At 29.5% G+C, this 24673-nt stretch overlaps 1 protein-coding gene across 1 annotated transcript in view; it reads left to right on the forward strand.

Annotated features, from left to right (window-relative positions):
• Window positions 1–818: 818 nt before the first annotated feature.
• The window catches only part of LOC129616352 (uncharacterized), a 97940-nt gene continuing 74085 nt past the window's right edge, over window positions 819–24673 (forward strand). The window contains exon 1 of the mRNA XM_055531972.1: window positions 819–1110. Within this exon, the coding sequence (XP_055387947.1) occupies window positions 946–1110 (165 nt within the window). The 5' untranslated portion in view covers window positions 819–945. The remainder of the gene's footprint in view (window positions 1111–24673) is intronic.

Consider the following 24673-nt stretch of genomic DNA (forward strand, 5'->3'; position numbering starts at 1 on the left):
GGCTGTTAAACACGCATTGCTAATTTCTTGTATAAAACTAAAATTTTTTGTAGGAACCGATATGGATTCTTGAAAGGTAAACCCACAGAGGATGCACCTTCAGAGCCTAGGTTTTCATGATTTTGTTTCAAATTAGATGGAATCTTGTCTTGGGAATAGTAAACAAAGTTTTAGAATCGAAACTTATTTTAGTAATTTTGGAAATATGAGTTTTGGCGTACCTCAATGAGTTGATCAGGAGATGAGAATCGAATCATCTTGATTTGATCAGGAGATGGTTTTCTGGTCATCAGTTGGAAATTAGTAATTAAAATAAATTTATACTTTACAGTTTGAGGAATAAATAATATAATTTGGATTGTACCACGGGTTCGCATAGGTTAGCAAATTATTTCATGGATGATTCTTTGATCGTTTTACTGCAAAAAATAGTGTGGGTGGGAGGGAGTTACTTATTTATTTATACGAATGCAGATATACTTGTTTAAAAAATATATGCTTATAACTTTGGAACAATGCGATATGGAGTTACCATCGCGTGCTTCTTTTACAGACGATTGATTGTTCTTTATTTTCGGTCTTACAATAAATTTAATTTGAGTCAAAGTTTTCGGGATAAAGCTCGTCAAAATCAGAAAAATTTCCTCTATCTCCATAGTTTTGCCAGTAAAACGCGTTAAATGTGTTTTAAAAATATGGAAAAAATGCATATTTCATACATCAATGAATCACGGTTATAAGAGCTTTTATAATGAATTCTATAACATTTTTTAACAATAAAATCAAATATTTTTATTTTTTCTCATATTAATTTTACAGTTAGATGGAGCCACATATTTCTCAGAAACAAAAATTTGTGGAGGAGGTGTTGGAAGGAATATTGCTGAAGGAATTTGGAAACAATTTGGTAAAGTAAATTTTATATCCGTCATTGGAAATAATGAAATGGGAGAAAATATAATCAAAAATATACCACCAAAGTATACAAAATATGTTAGAAGACTTAAAACCTGTGCGACATCAATTTGTAATGTCGTTGTTGATAAAAATGGAGAATGTAAAGTAGTTTTCGGTGATATGAAAATTCATAACGAAATTTCATTTCCAGAGGTAAATGTAGCTTTAATTAATTATATTCTGTTATATTATTCAGCACATACATAAATATACATATACAGATATACTGAATAAAGGCTGTCTAACAGATTAAAGATTTGTTGTCAATTTGACTGTTTTAAAGTAGTACAATCTGAAAAAAGGATAAGTGATTTTGGTAGTGTTAACAAAAATGTCAAACCAGAACCAAGTTCCAAAAAGTTGATTGATTTCTACAGAAAATAATATTAGGATGCGCTTAGTGTGAAAATTCATAAGTGATAATTGCGCTATGTCAATTTACGAGAAGTTAAAATTTTATAATTTGTTAAAAAAAGATAATTAAAATTTTAAAATTTTACTTTAATTCGGAAAATTCAAACATAATATTCCGATTTTATTGGCTATAACTTCCATAATTATTAACCGATTTAAAAAGATATGCAACGTAAATAAATAAATAAAGAAAGAATTCTTAATTTTAAAGAAACAATGTGTAATTTTAGGCGCTATTTAGAAAGTTATTGAGGAAATAAGTCAAAAAAATGTCAAATTTTTCACAAAGTCCCCAAAAAAGTTTCACAAAATTGTCCCATATTTCTAATTATAACAAATTACAGGTTCATCCTTTATATAGTTTAAAATGAGTAATTGTAAAATAGATTCTTAATAACTCTTGTTCTATTATAGCCTTATTGCTTTCACCATTGGTAAATGACAGAGATGTATATGTTGCTGGAAAATCAATTCCGTTTTGTTTTGCCTTAATATGGCGAAATAAATTTTGGGTGCATCAGTCGTTATTATAAATGGTTTTGTAAATGTGCTAATAACAAATTTTTGAACAACCAAAAACAATTAGGTTATTCTTATATAGAAATGGTTTCTCGTGTGTTAAGCCTGCAAAAGCAAACGACATAATACACGTAAGCGAATTTTGGGCTCCTATTAGCCCAAATGGAAATCGGTGAATCTTTAGATCATAGAATCTGTAGAAACTGAGGTATAATCGCGAATTTCGCCTAGTGGTATTTGGTGAAATCTACTCTGTAAATTTAAAATTGAAAACCATTTTGCTGAAACAAACGGTTCCACTATTCTATCTACTATGAGTTTATCAACTTGCTTCTTACGTTCGTCTTTTTTTGCATAAAGCACCCTATAATTTTTTACGTAGACTGGATTCTACAACTGCAGGATTTGTTCTTCAATAGGAACGATGTCGGTTTTTCTATTTCATGTCAAAATTATATCAAAGTCATTGTAATTCAATCGGTTTTTCAAATGTTAAGTGTTTTCTTCACCGTTAAGGTTTGGGTGTAGATTTAGGCACTTTACCTAAAGTTTTTATATTTCCCCCAGTTACACAATTAATTGTCATTTGCATTTACTGCGCAATATGGCTTTACAAATTTGTATACTAAAATCTAAATTTTTGGACTAGTATCTATTAGAAAGTTAAATGTACTGAAACTTTCTGTCTCTAACTGTACGAAATTACATTACTCTCCTGTTTACAAATTTAAAAAATTGCAAATACTCCTGGTCTTAGTCATATTGCCTTTGATTCCTTTCTCCAATGGAGAGGGGAACTAGCGCATGGGTTTTTCCCTGGTTCTGTATTATTCTAGCCAGTCTATTTCTTCTGTTAGCGTTGTTGATTGCTCTACGTCCTCTAGTATTTTGAAAGTTGTTTGTATTATTTGAATAACATAAATTAAAATGGTATTGTAGATTGTAGATTTCTAAGAGAACCGAGTGGAGCAGGAGTATCTCCCAGCCACCGACGCCATTCGCGACTTATTGTAGCCTGGGGTTGCACAAAGTCCGCCCCAGATCCCCTCAGCGCCGGTAAGTCAGCCAATTCCACAAATGCAGGAAGGCAGCTTCAGACCAGCTTGGATGTAACCTTGCCCGTGTGAAGCACTAAAACCAAAGTGCCTTCAGCAACATCTTTTTGCAACGGAGATGAAAAGTGTGTCGTCAGTTATGGTCAACTTAATGATTCTATCCTATAGAATCCAACTAACCTATGTGCCAGTGGTCGCATCAATCCCGCGTTTGTGCAGCGACTCGCATATCACATAATATGGGGTGTTGTCAAAAGCACCCTCAATATCAAAAATTGCCACCTCTCGCACGACCAGTGAGTTCTCGAAGACCCCTAGTAGACCGAACTGGAAGTTCTTATTTCAACAGAAGTTCACTAAAAGTTCTTCAACTGTTCCTCTGGATTGGCATAGTCACCCGGGAGATAGGATTAGCATACGACAAACTCTGTCCAATCCTCGGAGGAGCTCACCTTCACCAACGCAGCTATCTGGAGCTTGGAATGGAGATTCTTGGAGCAGTAATTTGGAATGGAAAGATATATAAGTCTTTTACGAAACAAGATGCAGGCCCTTGGCCTACCACTAATTATTAATAACAATAATTGGGCATGTTAGGCCCTTAATTTGATCCCTCACTATATAAGGCTCTTGGATAAGGCCGATGTGATCCTTCACAAATCTATGAGTCAGAATATCCGTAGATGCCCTGGCATGCTGCAGATTTATTTGGTTGCACCTCACAGCCTTTTTTCCCTTTTGGCCTTTTTGACTTGCGCGTCAGTGAGTTTGCTCTTTTCCAGCCCGCCCTCCTACTTTACCCTCCTACTTTATCGTTCTTGTTGCTGTAGTTTTTGCTTGAATATCCATTTGTGATCCCAAGAGTAGCGTAGGAAATACGGTTACCCGAGAGTTCGCATAACGACAACGGTCCCTCTTACCCACACAGTCATCAGCACATGATGTCCCACCTTGACTTGAGACACCTGTCGTTAGCTGACGTATAGATATCTGGCTGAAGTCACAAAGCAAGGGATTCGCCGCGAGACATGACCACGACACGAATGTAACTTTGCTCATTTCAATCACCTTTCTATTCCCCGCCAGTACCAGGACCCACCACTTGGAGGTGACAGTGCGATTTTAAGCCCAGCATAAAATTATTGCTTCTGTGATTTGCATTCCTTTCATTGTTATTATACTAGGTATTCAAGTTTCTACCCAAATTGTGGTAGTCCGCTCGCAAAAGAAATTTAACTCGATAATTTTCTTTAGCGCCGTTAAAGTGAAAGACGTTAGCACCCGAGTTGCTCGTTTTTGTCGAATTTAAAGGCTCTTAGAACTTGGTTACTAAATTGTCGACTTCATTACATTCTTGCAGTAGTGTTGTTTATGCTATTACTTTAGTCGCGAAATTGCTTTTAATTTGAGAGTTAATGTCTCTCAAATCGTGTTTTTGGGCATTTTTTCTCGCATCCCTTCATTTCTGTATGGTAAGATCAACTAGTCGAATTTATGGACAAGTCTTTATTATTAATCACGTTTTTTTTTGAGCTCGTCTCTAAATTACAGTTTTTTAAACTGCCTTATCTCTTTGAACAATTCGTCATTTCCTATATTAAATTTTTGTGAGTCTAAAAAATATTAAGAAAAAAAGAAATTCGGTTTTTTCTCAATCTATTAACCACAAAAAAAGTACATTACTCGTCCTAATGAAAAAATTAAATTTTATTTTTTTATATGAACACGATTCAGTATTTCACTAAAGATCGTTCAGCCAAGGGTACAACAAATATTTTTCCAAATTTTATTTTTTATTTTCTCTATTATTTTATTTTTAAAAAGCATACATTATGTATTTCAAAACTTTGTTTTTATTTTCATGTATTTATCATCATTGTAAATCATTTTGCAAAGCATATTTCAAAATCTTGTTTTTTGTTATTATTATTATTTTAATAGTGTTATATTTTAAAAGGAATATTCCAAACATCTAAATAAAAGTAAAAATAAATCTCAGTGATAACCTGTACTGCCCTTTTCTTTGGTTTCTTGTTAATGTCATTGTTAATTATCTACCAAATTGCAACTATTAGAATGATTAGCAGTACTTCTAGTACCAATCAAATATTAGATATTAATATTAATTTAGAATTAACTTTAGCCTCTGGTTTACATTTTGTACTTGTATATCCAATAAGCTATGACAGTAATTTGTTATGATTGTATGACAAGACACAATAACGTATATTGGTCAATCGTGACAGCCAAGATTTATTTGCTGTTCCTTATCTTCTTGGATTTTTAAGCAGTTTTGAATATTTTCAATTTTTTCTAGTTGTTCTGGAATATTGATTGCCTTAACAAAATAACTTTCAAAATTATGACTTCTATAGTGATATGAATGTATTTTACTCAATTAGGTTTAATCTCTTGTATTCCACTCTTTACTAAATTAATCAATAACGAATTTTTTCCATACCGCCGTAACGACTTGATTGGTTACAAATGAATAAATCCAATCATAAGATTTGTTGAGATCTTTCTCACAAAAGGTTCTTCACCCCTGACTTGATTTTTAAATTATTGAAAAACACTTTCTTGAATATTATCATACTCTCTTAAACTTGGCTTAATTATGTATATTTAAATTACCTACATAATGATTCACTTACACATTGGTAATTTAGTTTAATTTCGAAAAATGAATTAACTGTAAAATTCATTTTTCTCTCATTATAATAGGTATAAATGATTTGAAATTCTATACTTACTTCCCTATTCGATAAATGGTCACAGTGCAGTTAAGTTGATTTAAAATAAGCATGTGTTTTTTTAAGTTTCATAAAAATAATTATAAGTGATTTAACTTATTAAACTTATTTAATTTTAAGGAACATTAAAAATAAATTAAAAATAATAATAATAATTATAAATGAGTTAATACTTAAAATAAGTAAAATGTGATAATAATAATTACAAATGAAATAATAATTTGAAAAATAAATTAATAAAATAAAAACATAAAATGGTCTTCTTGTTTAAATAACCAGGAAGCCATAGATTCTGATGGTGAAATCCATTCCAATACAGATTTTGGCATTACGAATTCATAGTTTTCGAACGCCCAATTAAAATTCATAAGGCGTCACATGCGCTGATGGCTACTCCTCTTTGGAATATAGGATGAGTTTGTTGGAATAATCAATTTTCATCATCCAGTTCTAAACATTTTGTAGATTCAGCTTTTCGTCATTGTGTAAAATTGATCTCGATGGCAGTTTGTGACCCATTATCTAATTCACGGATTCGGTTTATTTCTTCCTTTTATTTCGAATAATGTTTATATTTTGGCTAATGTTTCTTATGTTACGGGCAAATGTGGAAATGGAGTATTCCATAATACGATTTGATTCTTACTATAATTAATGTGGTGATATAAGTTCAAGATTTTTTCTGCTATCACATCCATCATTGCTGCAATTATGATTAATTGTAAGCTTAAAATTAAAAAGGTTGCCACGGTGTTCTCCTGATTAATTCTCTTTTCAAGTTTCTGTACAACGGTTTGTACTTTATTCAACTAATTCAGTGTTTCTCAGGGTGCTTCGTCATCATATTTTACTATATTAACGATGAAGTCTGCAATAGAAATATGTATGTGCTTTTAACAATTTTATGATGTGTCTTTCATTTGTCTGATCGTGAGCTTTTCTCATTCTTTTCTTGCAATTAGTTGTCAAAATTGTTTCACTACAGTCAGACATGCGAAATTTTCTGGTACTTGTGAGCAAATATGGTTTAATGTTTTCATGCCCTTCTCTAAGACGTCTTATTCCAACCAGACTGATGTTAATTTGTCGTATACTATCAGCTTTCACTCCTTAGATATCCGGTGAGTTTTCTCTAAATTTTCAGAATATAATCCTGATTCTGATGTAAATCATTTCTTCTGCTTCTCTTGTAATTAAACTTAGAATTAGTAGACATAATTTTCAGATAGATTTTGATCATCTTGATGGTTTTCTAATTTCTTCACAGAAGGGTGTAAGTTGTCTTCTTTTATAAAAACTAATTCTTTTATGTTATGTTACGAAATCTTTTATATTACATAGTGATAATTTATGATTCAACTTATTTCATTTTTGCAGTTCACATAAGTATTGCTTTAACCATTGTTGCCAAGAATTATTACGAAGACTCTTCACCAATTTCCATTTAGTTGGTAAGTTCATGTAACACGTTCGGATCTAATATCAAGTTAATGGTTCTCCTGTTAAAAGATATATTGGAGTTAACACAAAAAGGTCATTAGGATTATTCGACATAGATGTCAACGGGTCTTGAATTCAGAATAGCTTCAGCCTTGGTCATTAAAACCCTGTTTTTTACGATGCAGATATTTTCATAAGGTGAAAAATGAATAACATATCCGCGACACCACGTCTCTGCCCTCTGTAGATAAGTTAATTAATTTGTGTCTGTGTGGAAGAATGGTCTTCCTAACGAAGAAAGTGGAACCTCAAAAGATTTTTCTGAAGAATCTCCCATTAATATGTACATTATAATAAGGTGACCACACTTGCAAAGCATATTCAAGGTAAGGGCGGACAAGAATTTTAAGACATAGGGGACATCAAACTCCTTTGACCAGGGTTAAATGAAACGCAACATTGAGCTTGATCTGCTTATAATATGGTTATAGTGGTTCATAAATGACAATTTGTTATCGAAGCAAACGCTGAAAATGCCGTCTTTGCTTAGAGTAGCACACTTGTGTCCATTTCCTTATATTAATTTTTAGTTGTAAACTTATGCGACTACTGGGAAATATCAGAACTAGCCAAAAGAACGGAAAAAGTTGCTGAGCAAAAGAGGTACCTGTTATTCTTACCAGATAGATATGATTTTGTCCAGCTTAAAAAGTTAACAAGGAACCGTAAAAGTTTCAATTACAAAATAATATGTTATATAGTAAAATGTAAGAGGCCTTGCTAAAGTCTGTGTAGATTATGTTCATCTGATACCCATTCTCTATATTATTTGTGAAAAGTCTCGTGGTTTCTACCACCGTTAACTTTTTGTAATACTTACTAATGAGAATAAATGTCTTCATATATCATCAACTCAATAACCTTAGCAATTGCCGACAGTTTAGCAAAAGGACGATAATTCGCTACGTGATTTTTGTTGCTTTTCTTATGAACAGGCCTAATAAAGGCTTCCTTCCCCACTTAAGGTAAGGGAGACGCCATAGAAAAGCAGCATCTGCTTAAAATAATTTCAGGAACTTCATCTGGTTCTGGAGAAAGACTAAATCCCAAATTGAAAAGATGTGTTTCAATCGTTTGTGACACAATTTTTAAAGACAGTTTTAGAATAGTTATCAATGTATTATGATTATATTATCCGAATAAATGATTGTAGATATTTGTTGGGTGAAAAATCCGTTGAACCTACCGACACTTATGAGCCTATTCACTCACCGTCTATACTCTTAATCAAGTATGCTCCACCTTGTTAGACGTACTGGTGTTTGCTCTTTAAAACTGAGGCCAAAATAAACTTTTTTTAAAAGATGTTCGTGACAATATTATATCAAATGTCTCTAACCATGTCAACTTATCTAAGTTTTTAGTATTCTTTCTTTCCTTGCTTTTTCAAAGATTTTACAAAAGAGTGACAAAATAGATATAAACGGTAACTATTAACATCAATTAAGGGACCTTTTTTAAATAATAGAATAACCATAGCTATTTTCAAATCACTCGGAGAAATCCTTTTAAAAATATTAATTAAATTAATATTTCCTAAAATTGAAAATAAAATGTCTAATATCAGTAAAAAGCAGAGAAATTTGCTTTAAAATGAAACAATTCCATCAGATCTAAAATTGGAATTTTTTAAACCTTGGATAATTTGGTGGACTTTCAAAGGAAGGAATTTCATCAAAAGAAAAACTATTTGCAAAAGATTTGTCAGGAACTTCATTATTAAAAGCATTCTAGGGATTGGTAAGCGAATAAAGTGGAATTAAATTATTAGTACTAGAAACACTGTAGGAGTGATTGTTGAAATGATCTACAATAACTTTAGAATAAGAAATAACATTATTATTAGTTTCTAAACACATTGTAGGCCTAATTTCGTTAACAATACACCATTCAGTCTTAACATTATTTTTATTTTTGTGCAATATATTATTAAAATATTTATTTTTAGAAATATTTTTTTGTGTTTTAACTTTTTTGCAACATTTATTGTAAAAAATGTTTAACGTAACATAGAATTGTTAGGATGTGACTTAGATTTCGATCAAAGCTTATTCCTTTTCTTAATTAATTTCATCAAAGAGTCGGAAACCCAGGGACTTTATTTTTTATTTGATGATAATTACAAAGAAAACTAGATGAAATTATAAAATTTTTCAATTTAATGTATAACCCCGAAAAAGCAACGCAAGGGCTGCCAGCAGTGTAAACATCTTCCCAGTTCTCAAGAAGTAGATAATTTTTTAGTTGAAGATGATCAACTCTAAAAAAAAGTTTTAACATTACAACAACTATAAAGCAACCGTGACGAAAAAAGGAAAGAAACACTAATCATAAAACGGTCAGCTATCCCAAGATCAAGAACATAAAAACCCTTATCAAAAAACTAAATGAAATGATACTTGTTAATAAGTATTAAACGTTCCAGAAAAAAATCCAATCACTTTCTGCCGCAAAAGTGATAATCCCTCTCTCTGGAAGATCACTAAAAATTTCAAACAACCCCAGCAATCAGTCCCACGATCCAACTCTAATGGATATGAAGAATCCTCAAACATTGAAGAAATGTATTTACACCCAATGAATCTAATATGACCGAATTTGAAGAGGAAATTGAAGAAATCACAAAAAGTGACAAGCAACTAAGTATGCCGCTGAAAAAAATAAAGCTGAAAGAAATTAAGTAAGAAATAAAATACATAAAGAATAAGAAGGCACCTGGCGTTTACTAAACATTTTGGATCTTGATATTGTAAATTTTTCTGTTTACAAATTTTATCATAAAACTTTAGAAGTTTTACGTTAATAATTAATTTTGTAAATTAATTTATATTTATGTGTTATCCAAAACACATAAATAAAAATTAATTTTGATTGCCTAAATAAAAATTTGATTCGAATTAAATTTTTTCGTTGTTAGACCAATATCGATTTCAATACCTACATATAAAACAAAAGAATTTTATATTTTTTTATTCAATAAATGAGTAAAATTTCTTGAAATTTGAAGATATTTTTTTAATAAATTCTTTTAGCGAATATATAAATTTTTTTGAATACAATATTTTTAAATATAATTTTTTCAGCGAAATTTATGAGTAAATATAATTTTACCACTTAAATACAATTGCATAAATAATCAGTTGCCGAAGAATATTTCGCATATAACTTATTACTTGAGGTAGGCGGTATATAGCAATTGACTACGAAAAGCATTTTGGATTTCAGCTAAATTTTAACTACGATGATTTCAAGGTCATCGGAGCCTTGAATGTCAATAATACTAGCTGATAACGAGTTTTTAACGGCGATTAATACCCCACCTCCCTTTGGTGTGTGTCAACGCAACAGAAGTGCATGTCGGTCCTTTCTAAAAACAGAAAAAGAAGAGTCGAATAATTCAAGATTATTGATGGAGGGGGACAACAAAGTTTCCGTTAGAACATAAATATCACAGTCAAGAAGAGAAGAGTTAAACAGAACGGTGTTAGTTTTAGTCCTTAGTCCACGGACATTTTGATAGTACAAAGAAAGTTGTTTCACAGTCCTTGTCACACTCTTTCCAAAACCAGTTAATTGGACCAAGTTATTGTTGTAACGAAAGCTACTTGAACCATCTAGACGATTGGGCTGAGGAAGAAAAAACTTATTGTTTGCTTCCTTCATCCTCTGCAAATAATCAATCCATTTACTTTTCATATAGCTCCTAAATGTTTGTAAATCTTTTTCGACACTGGCGGCAGATAAATTTTTTGAATAAGCTATATAAAATAGTATAGTCAGAGGGAAGGCCTTCACTTTCAATAAAAACCTTAACACCTAACCTAGTTTTACCATCGTGGTGGACATTCTCCGCCGCATCGTGAAGATATGCCAAGTACAATTTAACATTCTCATATACAGCCCGATTCCTGAAGATCTTCAACGAACCGTTTGGTCATACCAACGATCGGAGGAGTCAGCGGATCTACAAAGTTAGTAAGCGAATGTGTTTGCAATAAGCGAGCGTTAGATAGGTTGTGAGGGTTGGGTATAGATATAGAAAATTGGGTGTTAGCTGTGAATGTTTTGCCCTGAATGAAATTTGGGTATTTGGTTCCATTGTCAATATTATTGTTCTTGTTATTATTTGTATTATCGCTATGATCTTTTTCAATAATTTCATCGTTGTTAATATTATTGCTATGATGATTTATGTCAGTATTACTATGATTATTATTATTATTATTATTATTATTATTATTATTATTACTATTACTATTATTATTACTATTATTATTATTATTACTAATGTTACCATTATTATTGTTATTATTATTATTGTTAACGTTATAGATGTTGCTATTATTATTACTATTATCGTTGTTATGATTATTATTATTATTATTATTATTATTATTTTTATTATTATTATTATTATTTTACTATTATTGTTATCAGCATTGTTACTTTTATTATTACTATTATTTTTAAAATTTTTTATTTTCCCTTTTTAGCACTTTTCCAAAAAAATTTTTGAAAAAAGTGCTTATTAGTTTCACTCTGTCCATTCGTACGTCCGTCTGTCCGTCCGTGGACATATTTTTTGTTTACAAAACTTCTATACCCTTGAAGATAGAAAGCTGAAATTTTGTATGTACATAGATCTTTACTATAAACTTATTTCCGTAGAACAAAATTTTTACATATCTCCCCCCCTCTAGAAATTATACCCCCCCAAAACCCTAAAAATGGCCTTTTTTACCTATTTGTTGCAATGAAACCATAAGCATTTTTGAAATTTTGCAAACGCAGAAAGGCAGCGGCTTGCTTCCCCTTGCGCGGTATACTATAGTTAAACTTTAGAAAAACAAAATGGCCGTTCAAATTTACAGTTATCTAAAGTCCTTTTTTTCCAAATTTTTGATGTCGTTTTTCTTCCAAACCCCAGCTTGTAGAAGCTTGAAATTTTAGGAGCTTTTAGACATTAACAAATAGTTCATTTTGTTAGAAGAAAATTTTTTTCCATCTCCACCCCCTCTCAAGTTATCACCTCTTGAAATTCGTCAAGTTTGAATTTTTGACACCTTATATTTCCGAAACCGCAAGCTTTTCCAAATTTTTATAAACGCAAAAAGCTAACGGTAAATTCCATGAAATTAAAAAATATAATTAACCCTTAAAATCGAGCATTATGTTAACCCCTTTTTATATTAATTTTTGCTTTATTTCAAACACTGCATATATGCGTCATCCTAAATATATGCAATTCTAGAAATAGTTTTGTATATGAATGAAAATAATTTTAATAGTGTGGCGGATATACGTAGATTGTATTTAAAAGAAGAATTTTCACTTATTGAAGGGAAAAGTGCTACAATACAAACCATTGGTTTGACCCAACTTTATTATATTAATTTTTGCTTTATTTCAAAGACTGCATATATGCGTTATCCTAAATATATGCAACCCTAGAAATAGTTTTGTATATGAATGAAAATAATTTTAATAGTGTGATAGGTATACATAGACTGTATTTAAAAGCAAAATTTTCACTCGTTGAAGGGAAAAGTGCTACAATACAAACCATTGGTTTGACCCAACTTTATTTATTACTGTTATTGTTCCCTTTAAGATCATTTTTACGGAAAAGAACCTGTCTATGGGAGAAGAATCAGTGCGTGAGGAGTTGTCTATATTGTTTGTATTTTGGAAATGAACCTGTTTCCTGTTACTCTTATTATTAAGCGGGTTAGTAAGTATGGGTTTAAGTTTAGAGTGCATTGAAGCATTAGCTTTCTCGTAATCAACATCATTCAAAATTGAGTCATAATCCCTAAAATACTGAATTACCTTAAACACAACAGTTCATAAATAAAATAACATATACAGTACATACGTTAGTGCAGATATGTTAAATACATGTTAATACGTATGGCAAAAATTACAAACAACTTTAATTCTACTTTAAAATATAAGTAGAAATTTTTTAAGTTTTGAAATACAAGCAAAGTTTTTAGGCCATACTATAGTTTATTCAAATTACCTGTTAATTTACTGTGATACTTTAATTTTATCTTATAAGGAAATAGACCCTTATAAGTTACCGATGACAGCATAAGGGTAGAAATAACGTGTACCATGGCTGTCAGGTACACCATGCATAGGTATGCTATACCTGAATTGGTTATGTATATTGCTATTGATGCTATGTATGTTGTTTCTTATTGTATGTAGTTAATGCTGCGATAGTTCTCTATATTTGCTTTCTCATTCTATCCTTTACATGTTCTTTCCATCTGATCTTGACACAGTCATACCTATGTATTTCGCTGCGTTTTGGATTAATACTTTAGCACTATTCAAATTTACTTCTGACGAATTTACTAAATTTTTGTTTGTGAAATTTACATATACAGATTTACCTTTATTTAGCTTTATTTTCCGTTTATATGTTCATTTACTTATATTGTTATTTACTTCCTGTATTTTTTTTTAACTTGAACTTTGGATCTTACTGCCTATATTACTGTATCGTCGGCAAATGTAGCCATACTTACACCCTGAAAATCGGGCAAATCGCTTACATATAAAGTACGTATTTGCAATTGTTGCAATATTTCCTATAAGCAGCATTAACAACAATTATTCTAAAAGCCTTGAAATCACTGGCGAGAGACAAATCAATTTATATGACTTTGCCTCATTTAAAGGATTCCCGGTTTTCCTATCATAATAACTTACGCTACTTTCCTAGCACTAGGGAAATATCTAAACCGCAGTTATTACTTTTTTCAAAAACGTCAATTTCTTTCTTAGCAATTCTTTTAATATCAAAGCAGTAATGAGACTAAACCCTGGAGCCTTAATCGATTTAAGCGACTTTAATGCTTTATTGCTTCTTTTTTTGTAATTAGAGCCGTAGGGCTTTCTTTTGTAACAGAATCTTCTACTAAACAAGCTCTAGAATTCAGTTCAATAAGTCATCAATAAATAGTTCATCTTTATCTCTGTTACTTCGTATGGATCAAGGGCTCTTTTTTTCTGTAGGAATTTTAATTCACAGAACCTTGTATTTTTCCAGGCGGCTTTCTGTGTCAATTAAATAAAGCTCTTCATTTCCGAATCTAGTTGATCTCTAATCTGCAGTTCAGCATTATTATTTATTTTTCTAATAACATAATGTTTCAAAACTACCCCAAATCTCTGATTTTGTTGATAAGTGTGCCAGTTTTGTTCCTTATTTTATTTATTAGAAAAAAAAAGATAATGAAAACAAGTAAAAATTATTTAAATTCTTTTTATTTATTTATTACTTATGAAACCAATACTTAAGCTAAACTTTTATTTTTTAAAATCTTATTACAAAAGTTTTCAAAAACCAAATTGATTTTTGTTCCATTTCTTACATCCTAAAATTAATTTATTAAAACAAAAATAAAATTTATAATTTACGTAATATTCTTCTTTTCAAATGCAATAAACTTATTTGGTTGCACTTGAAAAGGAAATTGCAACATAAATTTTTATTTTATTTTTTTGTAATAAGTATGTATGATTCCCCAATTTTAAAAGTATATTGTAGTATAATAAGAAAAAGAAGAAAAAAGTAATTATGATTCTTACGTTTGCATTTAAATAAATTATTAGATTATTATAAATTTTATATTTTATTACTTTTAGAGCTATTTAGAATTCAATTGTATTATTCTAGATAAAATATCATTGGCTGGATATATAACTTCTTCATGCTTTTGATTTTTCTTCTCCTAGACAAAACATGGAAGATCACTTTTGTTTATATTTTTTAAAGTTTTTTTCTTTTTTGCTTTAAAATGATAAAAATAAAAATCATTTTTACAGCAAAAATTTTATTAAAATACATATGTTCAATCAATTTCTTTTATTTTAAGTTTTATGAATTTCTTTATTGTTTTTTAATTGCCTTAGATTTGAATCTTCCAACTTAATTGTATTATTAATTTTTTTTAATTGTAGTACACTTCGGAATAATGATATTATAATTGGACTCTTTATTTTTGTTTGGAAATTTAATATTATGTATTTCAATAGTACAACTGCTAAAATAAATTATATAATTTTTATTTAGTAAATATGTTATATAATTACAATCACTCTTTGAATTATGGTTTTTAGCGTTTATTATATAAAATTATGCCTATATTTATTTCTTCCATTTTATAATTTTTTTCAGTAGTCTTAGAACCATTGTCTTAAGACATTATAGAAAGATTTGAAATACAATTTGAAGTTAGTTGAAATTTCTTTACATATCTCTCCTGAGTAAGATAATATGCTTTATTTTTAAAAGACATAATATCAGAATTTGGAATATCAACCAGTTCAAATGTGGAATTTGATAGTCCAAATATTTTATGTTTAATAGCCTTTTTATTACTCAAAGCTAGTGCACCTAGAACAAATATTGATTTATATTAAAATGGCTTTAATTCAATGGATTGCAAAAAAATTTATACTTTCGTTTAATTCTTGTAGAGAGTAAGGTTTTATTTTTAATACCAGTAATTCTATCTTTGTGTTTTTTCACTTTGATTTTCTTTATAACGGACTATAGCCGGATTTTGTAATAATTTTTCGGTTTCGTTTGGAATTTCGAATTGTTTTCCATCTTTATTTAATTTAGTACTTAATAACATTTTTTTTCTTAATTTCTTGACGATTTTGGATTTTCTTTTTTTGTATCTAAATTTACTTCTGTTAATGATAATATTTAAATAACTTCCTTAATAGTTCCAAGAGCCCTTTCGTGATCTGAATTGCCTGCATGACTTCTAGGCGAGGTTAAATTCTATATTTTCGGGTCTGCAAAAGTCCCTAATGTTTAAACTGTTAAACTCGTTATCAAAAACATATTTAGAAGATTTACCTAATAATGAATTGTCTTAGGGCTTGAACTACGTTATTATACATACACTATTTTTATCATTTAATTTAACAATGTAGAGATGTTTAATAAACTCATCAATCGTAGTCAAAAATTCTTCCTTTTCTTAAATAATAAGTATCGCAATGAGCTAATTAATTTGGCACAGAAGGTGTTTCGGTTATGTTAAAATTGTATTTGATAGGCTTTCTATCGTATAGCTATCATCGATAGAAAGCCTATCAAATCATACTACCAACTACAACCGTCATAATCAAATCAAACTACGACAAACATCGTAATTATTTACGAAAATGAAGTCTTTTGATTTTGGATAAAATAACAAATTAAAATTTTTATTTTTTAAATCATCTTCGCAGATAAAAATTTTATAATATTTATTATACTTCACTATTATTTTGCTAATTTTATTTTTTAAAAGATGAATCTGTCTTAAATAATTATTTACTTTATTTAAATATTTATTTAGAATCGTGGCCTCCCAAATCTTTGACGCCATGTAGTCATATCGGTCTCAATTTCCAATCAATTATTAGATTGTAATATTTTTTTTAAATTTTCATAGTTAATTCTGCTTAGAAATTCGACAATTTTGTTACCTTTGCCTCTAACGTATTTAATATCAAAATTGAAGTCGTTAATTCCCCATTTTTGTAATTTGGAGTTGGTTTTTTTTAAGAAATTTAACCAAACCAAGGGCCTATGATCTGTTTTAATTGTAAATTTAATACCATAAATGTAGGGTCTAAAAAATTTCGTAGCCCTGGTGATTGCTAGCAGTTCTTTCTCGATAGTACTTTAGCGCGTTTCGTGATCGTTTGATATTCTCCTTGATAAACGATATAGGCTATCCGTTCATATAAAACAACGTATAAAATATTTCTGGTTATTAATATGGATTTTATTACTCTTTTTTAAGCAATAAGTTAAAAGCTCAGCAACTTTCGCAAAATCCCTTAATTTACGATAATATCCCGTAATGGAAACTTTTTATTTATTTTCGAGTATTAGATAATTTAATATTTTTAATAATTTCATTTTTTTTTCTGGATTCATTTAATACATTTATCGGTGAGAAGATGTCTCAAACATTCCGAGTCCTTGGAAAAAAATAAAAATTTGTCTATATGAATTTTTAAATTAAAACTGCTAAGGCTCACGAAAATTTTTGCTATACGTTAGCGTTATGTTCTTGAAGGGAAGCTAACGTTTATTAAATCACGCAAAACATAATTAATTGTTCTTTGAAATGTCGTGGAAGCATTCCTTAATCCGAATGGCATCCTCACAAACTTATACTGGCCTGGGTAGTTGAGGGAGCCGTTTTTTGTTGATCCTTTTCGTCTAAAAGGATCTGATGACATCCCTTAGCGAGATCGAAAGTAGTGAAATTTTGGCCTTTTCCTAACTTATCAAAGAATGGCTCAACGTTTTGAGTACGGAATTTATCTTCAACTAATTTATTTAATTTTCTCTAATCAACAACGTGTCTCCGCTTTTGAATACCAGACTGATTTGATTTTTTTGGTACAACCCAAATAGGTTAGTTGTACTATGTTTTATGATATAAGCATTTCTTTTAGCCGAGTTTTGAAAAACCTATAATTTTGAAAAACCTGTAAATTTTTAAATAAATAAGCAGTTTGCTCGTAGTAATAATTTGATGTTTGATACAGTTTATACTCGTATTAGTTAGTTTCTGATCAACCCGATAACAAAAATCTCTATTTGCATACATAATTCTTTTAAATATTTTATGTTCTTCGTTGTTAAGGTGATTTGTTTTAATATAATCAAAAATGCTATAATCAAAAAAAAATTTTGTTTTTCTTCCCGTAATTTCTATATTCTCTAATCCAAAATCTATTATGAAGTTAACACGCCATCAACATTTTAAGTTAAGCGCAACTGGAAAAGAAAACGAAGAAGAAAAAAATTCCTTGCTTTTCCTCTTCCAGATTTATGAAAAAGAAGTTTAATTACAGGTATGCCTCGATATAAATGATTTTCGGGACCGAAATTTTCCTATGTTAAGTGAATGTATTCGAATATCAATGTACAAAAATTTTTAGGTTAAGAAATAAATACATATTAAAAATATGTAGATATATATACTCCAATTGAAAATGCAATCTTGATTTAAAAAAATTAAAAAAAGTTAATATGTTAAGAAAATATTGTTTTCTTTAAGTGTAATATTCTAATGTTAGGTTTCGTTCTCCTGATATTTTCATTGTTCCGTTTCATAGAACTAATTATGGAAAACACGAACCTGTCAGTAGAATTTTGAACCTGTGTAACAAGTTCATGAACATACTTGATTTCACTTTAACATACGACACTATAAAGAAAAACTTGTTTTCTTATAGATAATTTGTCCTTTTTCTAGACGATTCTAACTTAATTAATAATAATACATGTATTGTAATTTTAGAATATCTGTAATCTTTTTATTGTTTTTTTTTTATTTTCTATTTTGGATTTAATAAGGTTCTTCTGAAAACGCAGTATGCGTACGCATTTCTAACTTAAAACAACTACTTAAAAATTGATTGACAACTGCAAAAAATTGTCATTTGTTTTGTCGTAGTAAAAAAGTTCTTGCAAATCTTTATCTAAGTCATATTTGAAAATGCAGTTCTACCAATAGTACAAAATTGAAGTTGTTATTTTTTAGACATAAAAAATGGATTTAAGGAAAAAATTAATTAAAAATTATAAATTCGAATATCTTACAGAAGCAAATCGAGATAAGAGTTTAAACTTACGCTAATAAATCTTCTATATCATCATCGTCCATCTTGCTTAATATTCAATTTAAGTTAGCGCAGTTAGAAAATTAAAAATGCGATGTTGCGTGAAGTTTCTGAAATATCTTAATTGCAGTTGTAGTTTTCAAAATGGCTGCTACTGCAGTTCTGAATTTTTAAAAACACTGCTTTGTAGTTGAAGCAGTTCTTATTAAACAAATGTGCTGCAATTTAGTACTAAGTTAGAACTGCATTTTCAGAAAGACCTATATAAATTTTAGTTTTTTGTAACTCAAATTATGTAATTTGATATGCTTATTATTTTGTGATAAGTTGAGCTAAGCATGTAAAAATAAGAAAAAAAAACTAATACTAAATTTGTGAAAAATAGAAAGAAAAATTTTAAGAGGAAAAGAAAATTTTATAATTTTTTTTTTCTTTATAATTTTTTTTTATAATTTTTTTTTTCTCTGCTATACTTGCTTTGCATATAAAATACATTTAACTTAATCTTGTTAAATTTCTTTACAATAAAAACTTTACATAAATTACACAAATTTTTCCTTTTTTTCTTTTTATGCTACATATGTATATATTATTATATTATGCTACATAGATGTGTATATGTGTATATTATGCTACATATTGTTTAACATTATTTAACATTAAATATATCTAGAATTTTTGGTCAAAATTGACTTACGTTGAAAAATTTTACAACATCGACTTGTTCCTTTAACTTAACATGGGATTCATGAATCTCGAATGCCTTTTTTAATTGTAGCGTGGTGACATCTCAAGTGGTAATTTCGAAGCGTCTTATACTGACTGCTGCACTTCCTTGTAATTTTGATAGTTAGATGATCAACAAATAAAATCTCATTGCTGGGTCAGCTGTTAGTCCAATTATTGTATCTACTTCGCTGATTAATGATGATAACGCAAAGGCGTCATCACATATTCAGATCTATTGCACCTTTTTGCAATAGTTTAAATTAAATATTTTTTCTATTTCCTTTGTTTTAAATTACTTTAAAAACTTTTTCACGTTTGACGTCAGTTAGCCATCCTACCGACTACTATAGTTTTGTACGTTATTTTATATACTCGTCATTTATTAGAAGCAAAAAAATAAAATGAAAACAAGTAAAAATTATTTAAATTTTTTTTTTATTTATAACTTAACTGGATGAATACTTAAAATAGACATTTACTTTTTAAAATCTTAATACAGAAGTATTCAAAAATTCATTCGATTTTTTTTAATTTCTTACATCGTAACAGTAATTTATTGAAAGAAGAAAAGTATTATAATTTATGTAATATTCTCCTTTTCAAATGCAATAAATTAATTTGAAAGTAGTTCCACTTGAGAAGAAAATTGTGAAACAAATTTTTATTTTGCTCTTTTGTAATATAATCACTCAATTTTAAAAAACGAAAAAATCATTTTTTTTTGGTTTTATTGTTATTAGATAGTGTTGGTTTTATTGTTATTAGATTAAAAAAACTTCTTGCTGCTTGTTTTGAAGGTAATTAATTTATTCATACAAACTCTGATCTATTATATATATATAGCTACTTCTTAGGTGGTAAAAAGTACGGGTACTTCTAGAAGGGCTAGAGATATGGGACAAAAGGCATTAGATAGAGTTTTGCCTCTAGGGTCCCAGAAAAATCTGATATTGGAATTATGAATTTTACTAATACAACATCATAGTTTTAAAAAACAAATACTTAGTAATCATGTGAATTGCAGTATAAGCAATGTAGAGAACATTTCGCCGGCAATTTCTTCATGCCTCTGTAGCTCAGTTGGTAGAGCATCCGCCTAGAAAGCGGTAGGTCACCGGTTCGAGTCCAGTTCGAGGAGAAAAATTTTTTAATTAATTTTTCTGCCTTTAACTCTTTTATATAAAAATTATACTACTTAAAATTAATTATTTCCTACAGAAATAGACTAGTAAGCAATTTTATGCATTTATAAAATTCATAATTTTCCCATTTTAACTTACGTATCATGTGTTTCAAATTTACTTAAAGTAAAATTAACAAACAAAGCACATATATGTAATTTGGCTTCTTCTAAAATATTGCGAGATAGTTATGTATGGGAAAATATTTACATTAACTAACTATAATGTTTGCAAATACATGCGCGTTAATTTTAAGTTTTGACAAATTAGAATTTTAGCTATTTTGGTAAATGACTAATTGTCATTGAGTTTACTAAATAGATGACGAACCTACCGTAGTTTTTTTTTCATTATATTAAATATTTAATGTTATTGATATTTATTGTTTTACTTTGCGGTATTTTTTTTTAATATTGGATATTATTGAAATATGATAATTAGTTAATATTAATATTTTTTTTATATGTAATGTGTATAAGGCTATATAATATTGAATATAATTTTTATAGTGACCTGACTGGGCTTTGAACCCGAGACTCTTCATTTAAAGAAGCAGTCCAATAACCGAAATTCAAATTAAAATCATCTTCCGAATTCAAAAATATTTCCGAAATTATTTTAGATATAAAAAAGTCAATAAGATCCAAGATTTTGTTTGCATCAGTAGGACAATAAGCTGGACTGTCAGTAGAACAATAAGAACATCCCAACTCCTGAATGACTTTTCTCTTAATTTAATCGACATTTTTGGCATTATAGCCACCTTCCAGTAAGAATTTATTTCTACCCGCATATAGGAATAAGTATCCCTTTTTATGTTACATGTTGCTGGAAAATACCAACATTAAAGTTTAGCTTGGTAGATAAAATTTTGAACCATAATAACTTGAACTTTCTTCGTCTCTAGTTTGGATTCCTCATTATGGTTTATGATCTCCTTAATTAAAATTGTACTACCTCCACTTGTTCTTTAGCGCTTATAAGCCAACACTTTCAAATTCTTCCCATGGTTCGGATAACAGACATCGTTCTTGGGGTATCCTCATGATTACGCAGAACCATTTAGGCCTTTAATTTCTTCAATTCTCCTTTTTGAAATTCCTTAGCCACTAAAGAGATTCGGTAACTAGCAGGTTCTGCCTCGTTACAGTTTGTACACCTGGTCCATTATCCTGAAAATTGCGTTTATCATTACATTCTTCTACATTTAACATGTTTAGCAAAATTTTTGTGTATGTCCGAACCTCCGGCATCCCTTGCATTGTGGCTTCCATATTAAGCGCCGATTTCTTAGCAGATTTCGTTGAATTTAAACAGTAATTGTTTGGTGTATAATACCACTATGTTATCTTTAATTTGTAAAAGTTCTTTAATTCCCGATACGAATACCACCCGAATTCCCGAGTGACTGGTGATTATCGATGACCCACCTGTCACTGCCAGACTATTTTTTAGCTCCTGAAAACTCGCGACGGCCAGAGAGAGTTTCAAGAACTCTAAGTAGTCTAACGACGAGTGGCATCGATTATCGATGGGTTAAGTCGATAACAATGCTTGATAAATATGCTGTTTCGGACATCATTCGAAGGCTCTTTGCTTTCGGTGTTAGATTTACGGAAAGCTTTTTATCAGGTTCCAGTTGAACAGGTCGATACTCTGAAAAAAGGCTATCATCACACGTTTCGGATTATATGAATTAACACGAATGGTTTGCTAAACGCTGCCCAGACTGACGACGTTCAACACTACATACGTTCAAGGGATCTCAATTTCGTCGTATAGATATGGGCGATAGTTTCATTACATCGAAAAAAAAAACACGAAAACCGCTTGCGTCAAGTTTTTTTTAAGTTCAGGCTTTTATCTAAAAATAAACCTCGACAAATGCAAATTTCTGAGTGATATTTTTGCATTTTTGGGAAATCTCATAATTTCAAACAGAGTTCCCTTCCTTTGAAAGTAGAAGCCATTTTTAACTTTCCGAGACCGAGTTTTGCAAAAAGCTATAGTTGTCCAAAACAGGGTCCAAAAACTTATTAGAGGTAACAAAGGAAATGATAAATCCATACTTCATTGGACGAAAAACATAATGATTGCCTCCGAGGATGGATGCATTGGATTTTTCCATGAAAAGAGCACTTTACTAACTTGTGGGTCGGGAAACCATTTAAATTTTTCAACCATAAAAAATTTTTTACCGGAAGTTCAGTCCAACTCAGATAAAATACAGAAAACCTATGACCATCCGTTCTCCTGAAATCCAATAAATATTTTTGGCATCGTCTAGAAGTTAGAAAATTTACGATCTATACTGATCACAAGCCCATTTTCTTTATCTTTAGACAAAAATTAGAGAAGGCCTCGCCACCTCCGGACTCCGAACCAAATAGTTCAAAATGTACAATGGTCGTTTCCCAGTTGTTAAACGGTGCAAAAAATACTTTCCTTGTTTCTAAGAACGAAGAAGTGTGAATGGATCGCTTAAAACAGGCTTTTCTCGTTAGGAACAGACCTCACGCGGATTCGATTCTTGATAACGCGTACACCGTATTAACCGAAATTGAACCAAAAACCAATAGAACTCGGTCTAATTAATATAAAATAAGGATAATTTACATTATTCTTATAATATTACTTGTGATTGTACGTTTAGGTTTCGTATGGCATTGTCAAATTTTAACTAAAACAGAAGTTTTAATTTAATTAGAATAAAATCGAACTTTTAATATTTTTCATTTAAATATTCCCAAATTTGAAATTCTATTTTTCTATCATTTTCAATATTTCAACTTTCTATATTTGTCAATTTTCTATATTTTCAATTCAAAATGGCATACACCCCTGTTCAAAGTTAGAATTATTCCCTTTATTGCTTATTAAATTATTGTTTATAACAAAAAGTTTTATAACAAAAGGTTTAGTATATAAGTTCCTAAGCAATTAATTGTGGCATTTAAAAATAAAACTTTTTCATCTATTTAAAAAATTTAAATTTTTATTTAAAAAATTTGTTTATTTCGATTATTAAGCTTTGGAAGTTTGATATCTAAAAACTGCAACATGATTCGATTTTCACTTTTTTTAGTTAATTCATTATTATAAATTGATATTATCAAAAAATAATTAACTTTAATTTAAAACAATAAAATATTTTTCAGCATCTATTTTAAAACCTTTGCGTCAATACAAGATCAGAAAAAAAGTAAATGTCTTGCTGAGCTAATACGATGCATTATTTTTTTACACTTTTGGACATCATACTTTATAAATGCCACCGTTTTGATAGTTGGGACTTGTTAGATGTCTTTACATCTTACAGTCCCAACACTCAATTTTTTTTACGAAATATTACGAATTTTTGGCTTCGTTCTTGTTTTTTTCTTTAAATGCTACTAATCGTGACATATTTATTTTTATTTTTTCCTTTTTTTACGTAAAAAAGAGTTTAATATTTTAAAAAATCTCAGCTTCCCATTTAAATTCTATTACACGAAAAAGAAAGAAAGGTAGGAGGAAAAAAAAAATGAAAAAAAAAATCAAATTCTTATTTCGGTATGGTTTCAAATGTTAATGAGGAAGGATGTATGATTTTTTATGCACATTTTGTATTTCCCAATAAGGTAAGTTGAGTAGTGTCGGCTAACAAAAATGTTAGTAAAGGTTATATAGGTTGACATATTTCAACAATTTGAATTATCTCATTTCGGTTATTTATACCCTACTTATAAAATTGTTTCAATAATTTCAGTTAGGTTTTAAGTTATTAAAAATAAATATGTATGTACCTACTTCCAACCATTTTTTTTTAAATAACTATTTTAAAACTATTTCAAACATGTTATATTGAGTGCTTCAAAAATTTTGTTATGCTCTTCTTTCATATTCTATTAGCAGGTAAACAAGAGCA

Source organism: Condylostylus longicornis, unplaced genomic scaffold (assembly GCF_029603195.1).
Source record: "Condylostylus longicornis isolate FDR11 unplaced genomic scaffold, ASM2960319v2 ptg000185l, whole genome shotgun sequence".
NCBI classification, from domain to species: Eukaryota; Metazoa; Arthropoda; class Insecta; order Diptera; family Dolichopodidae; genus Condylostylus; species Condylostylus longicornis.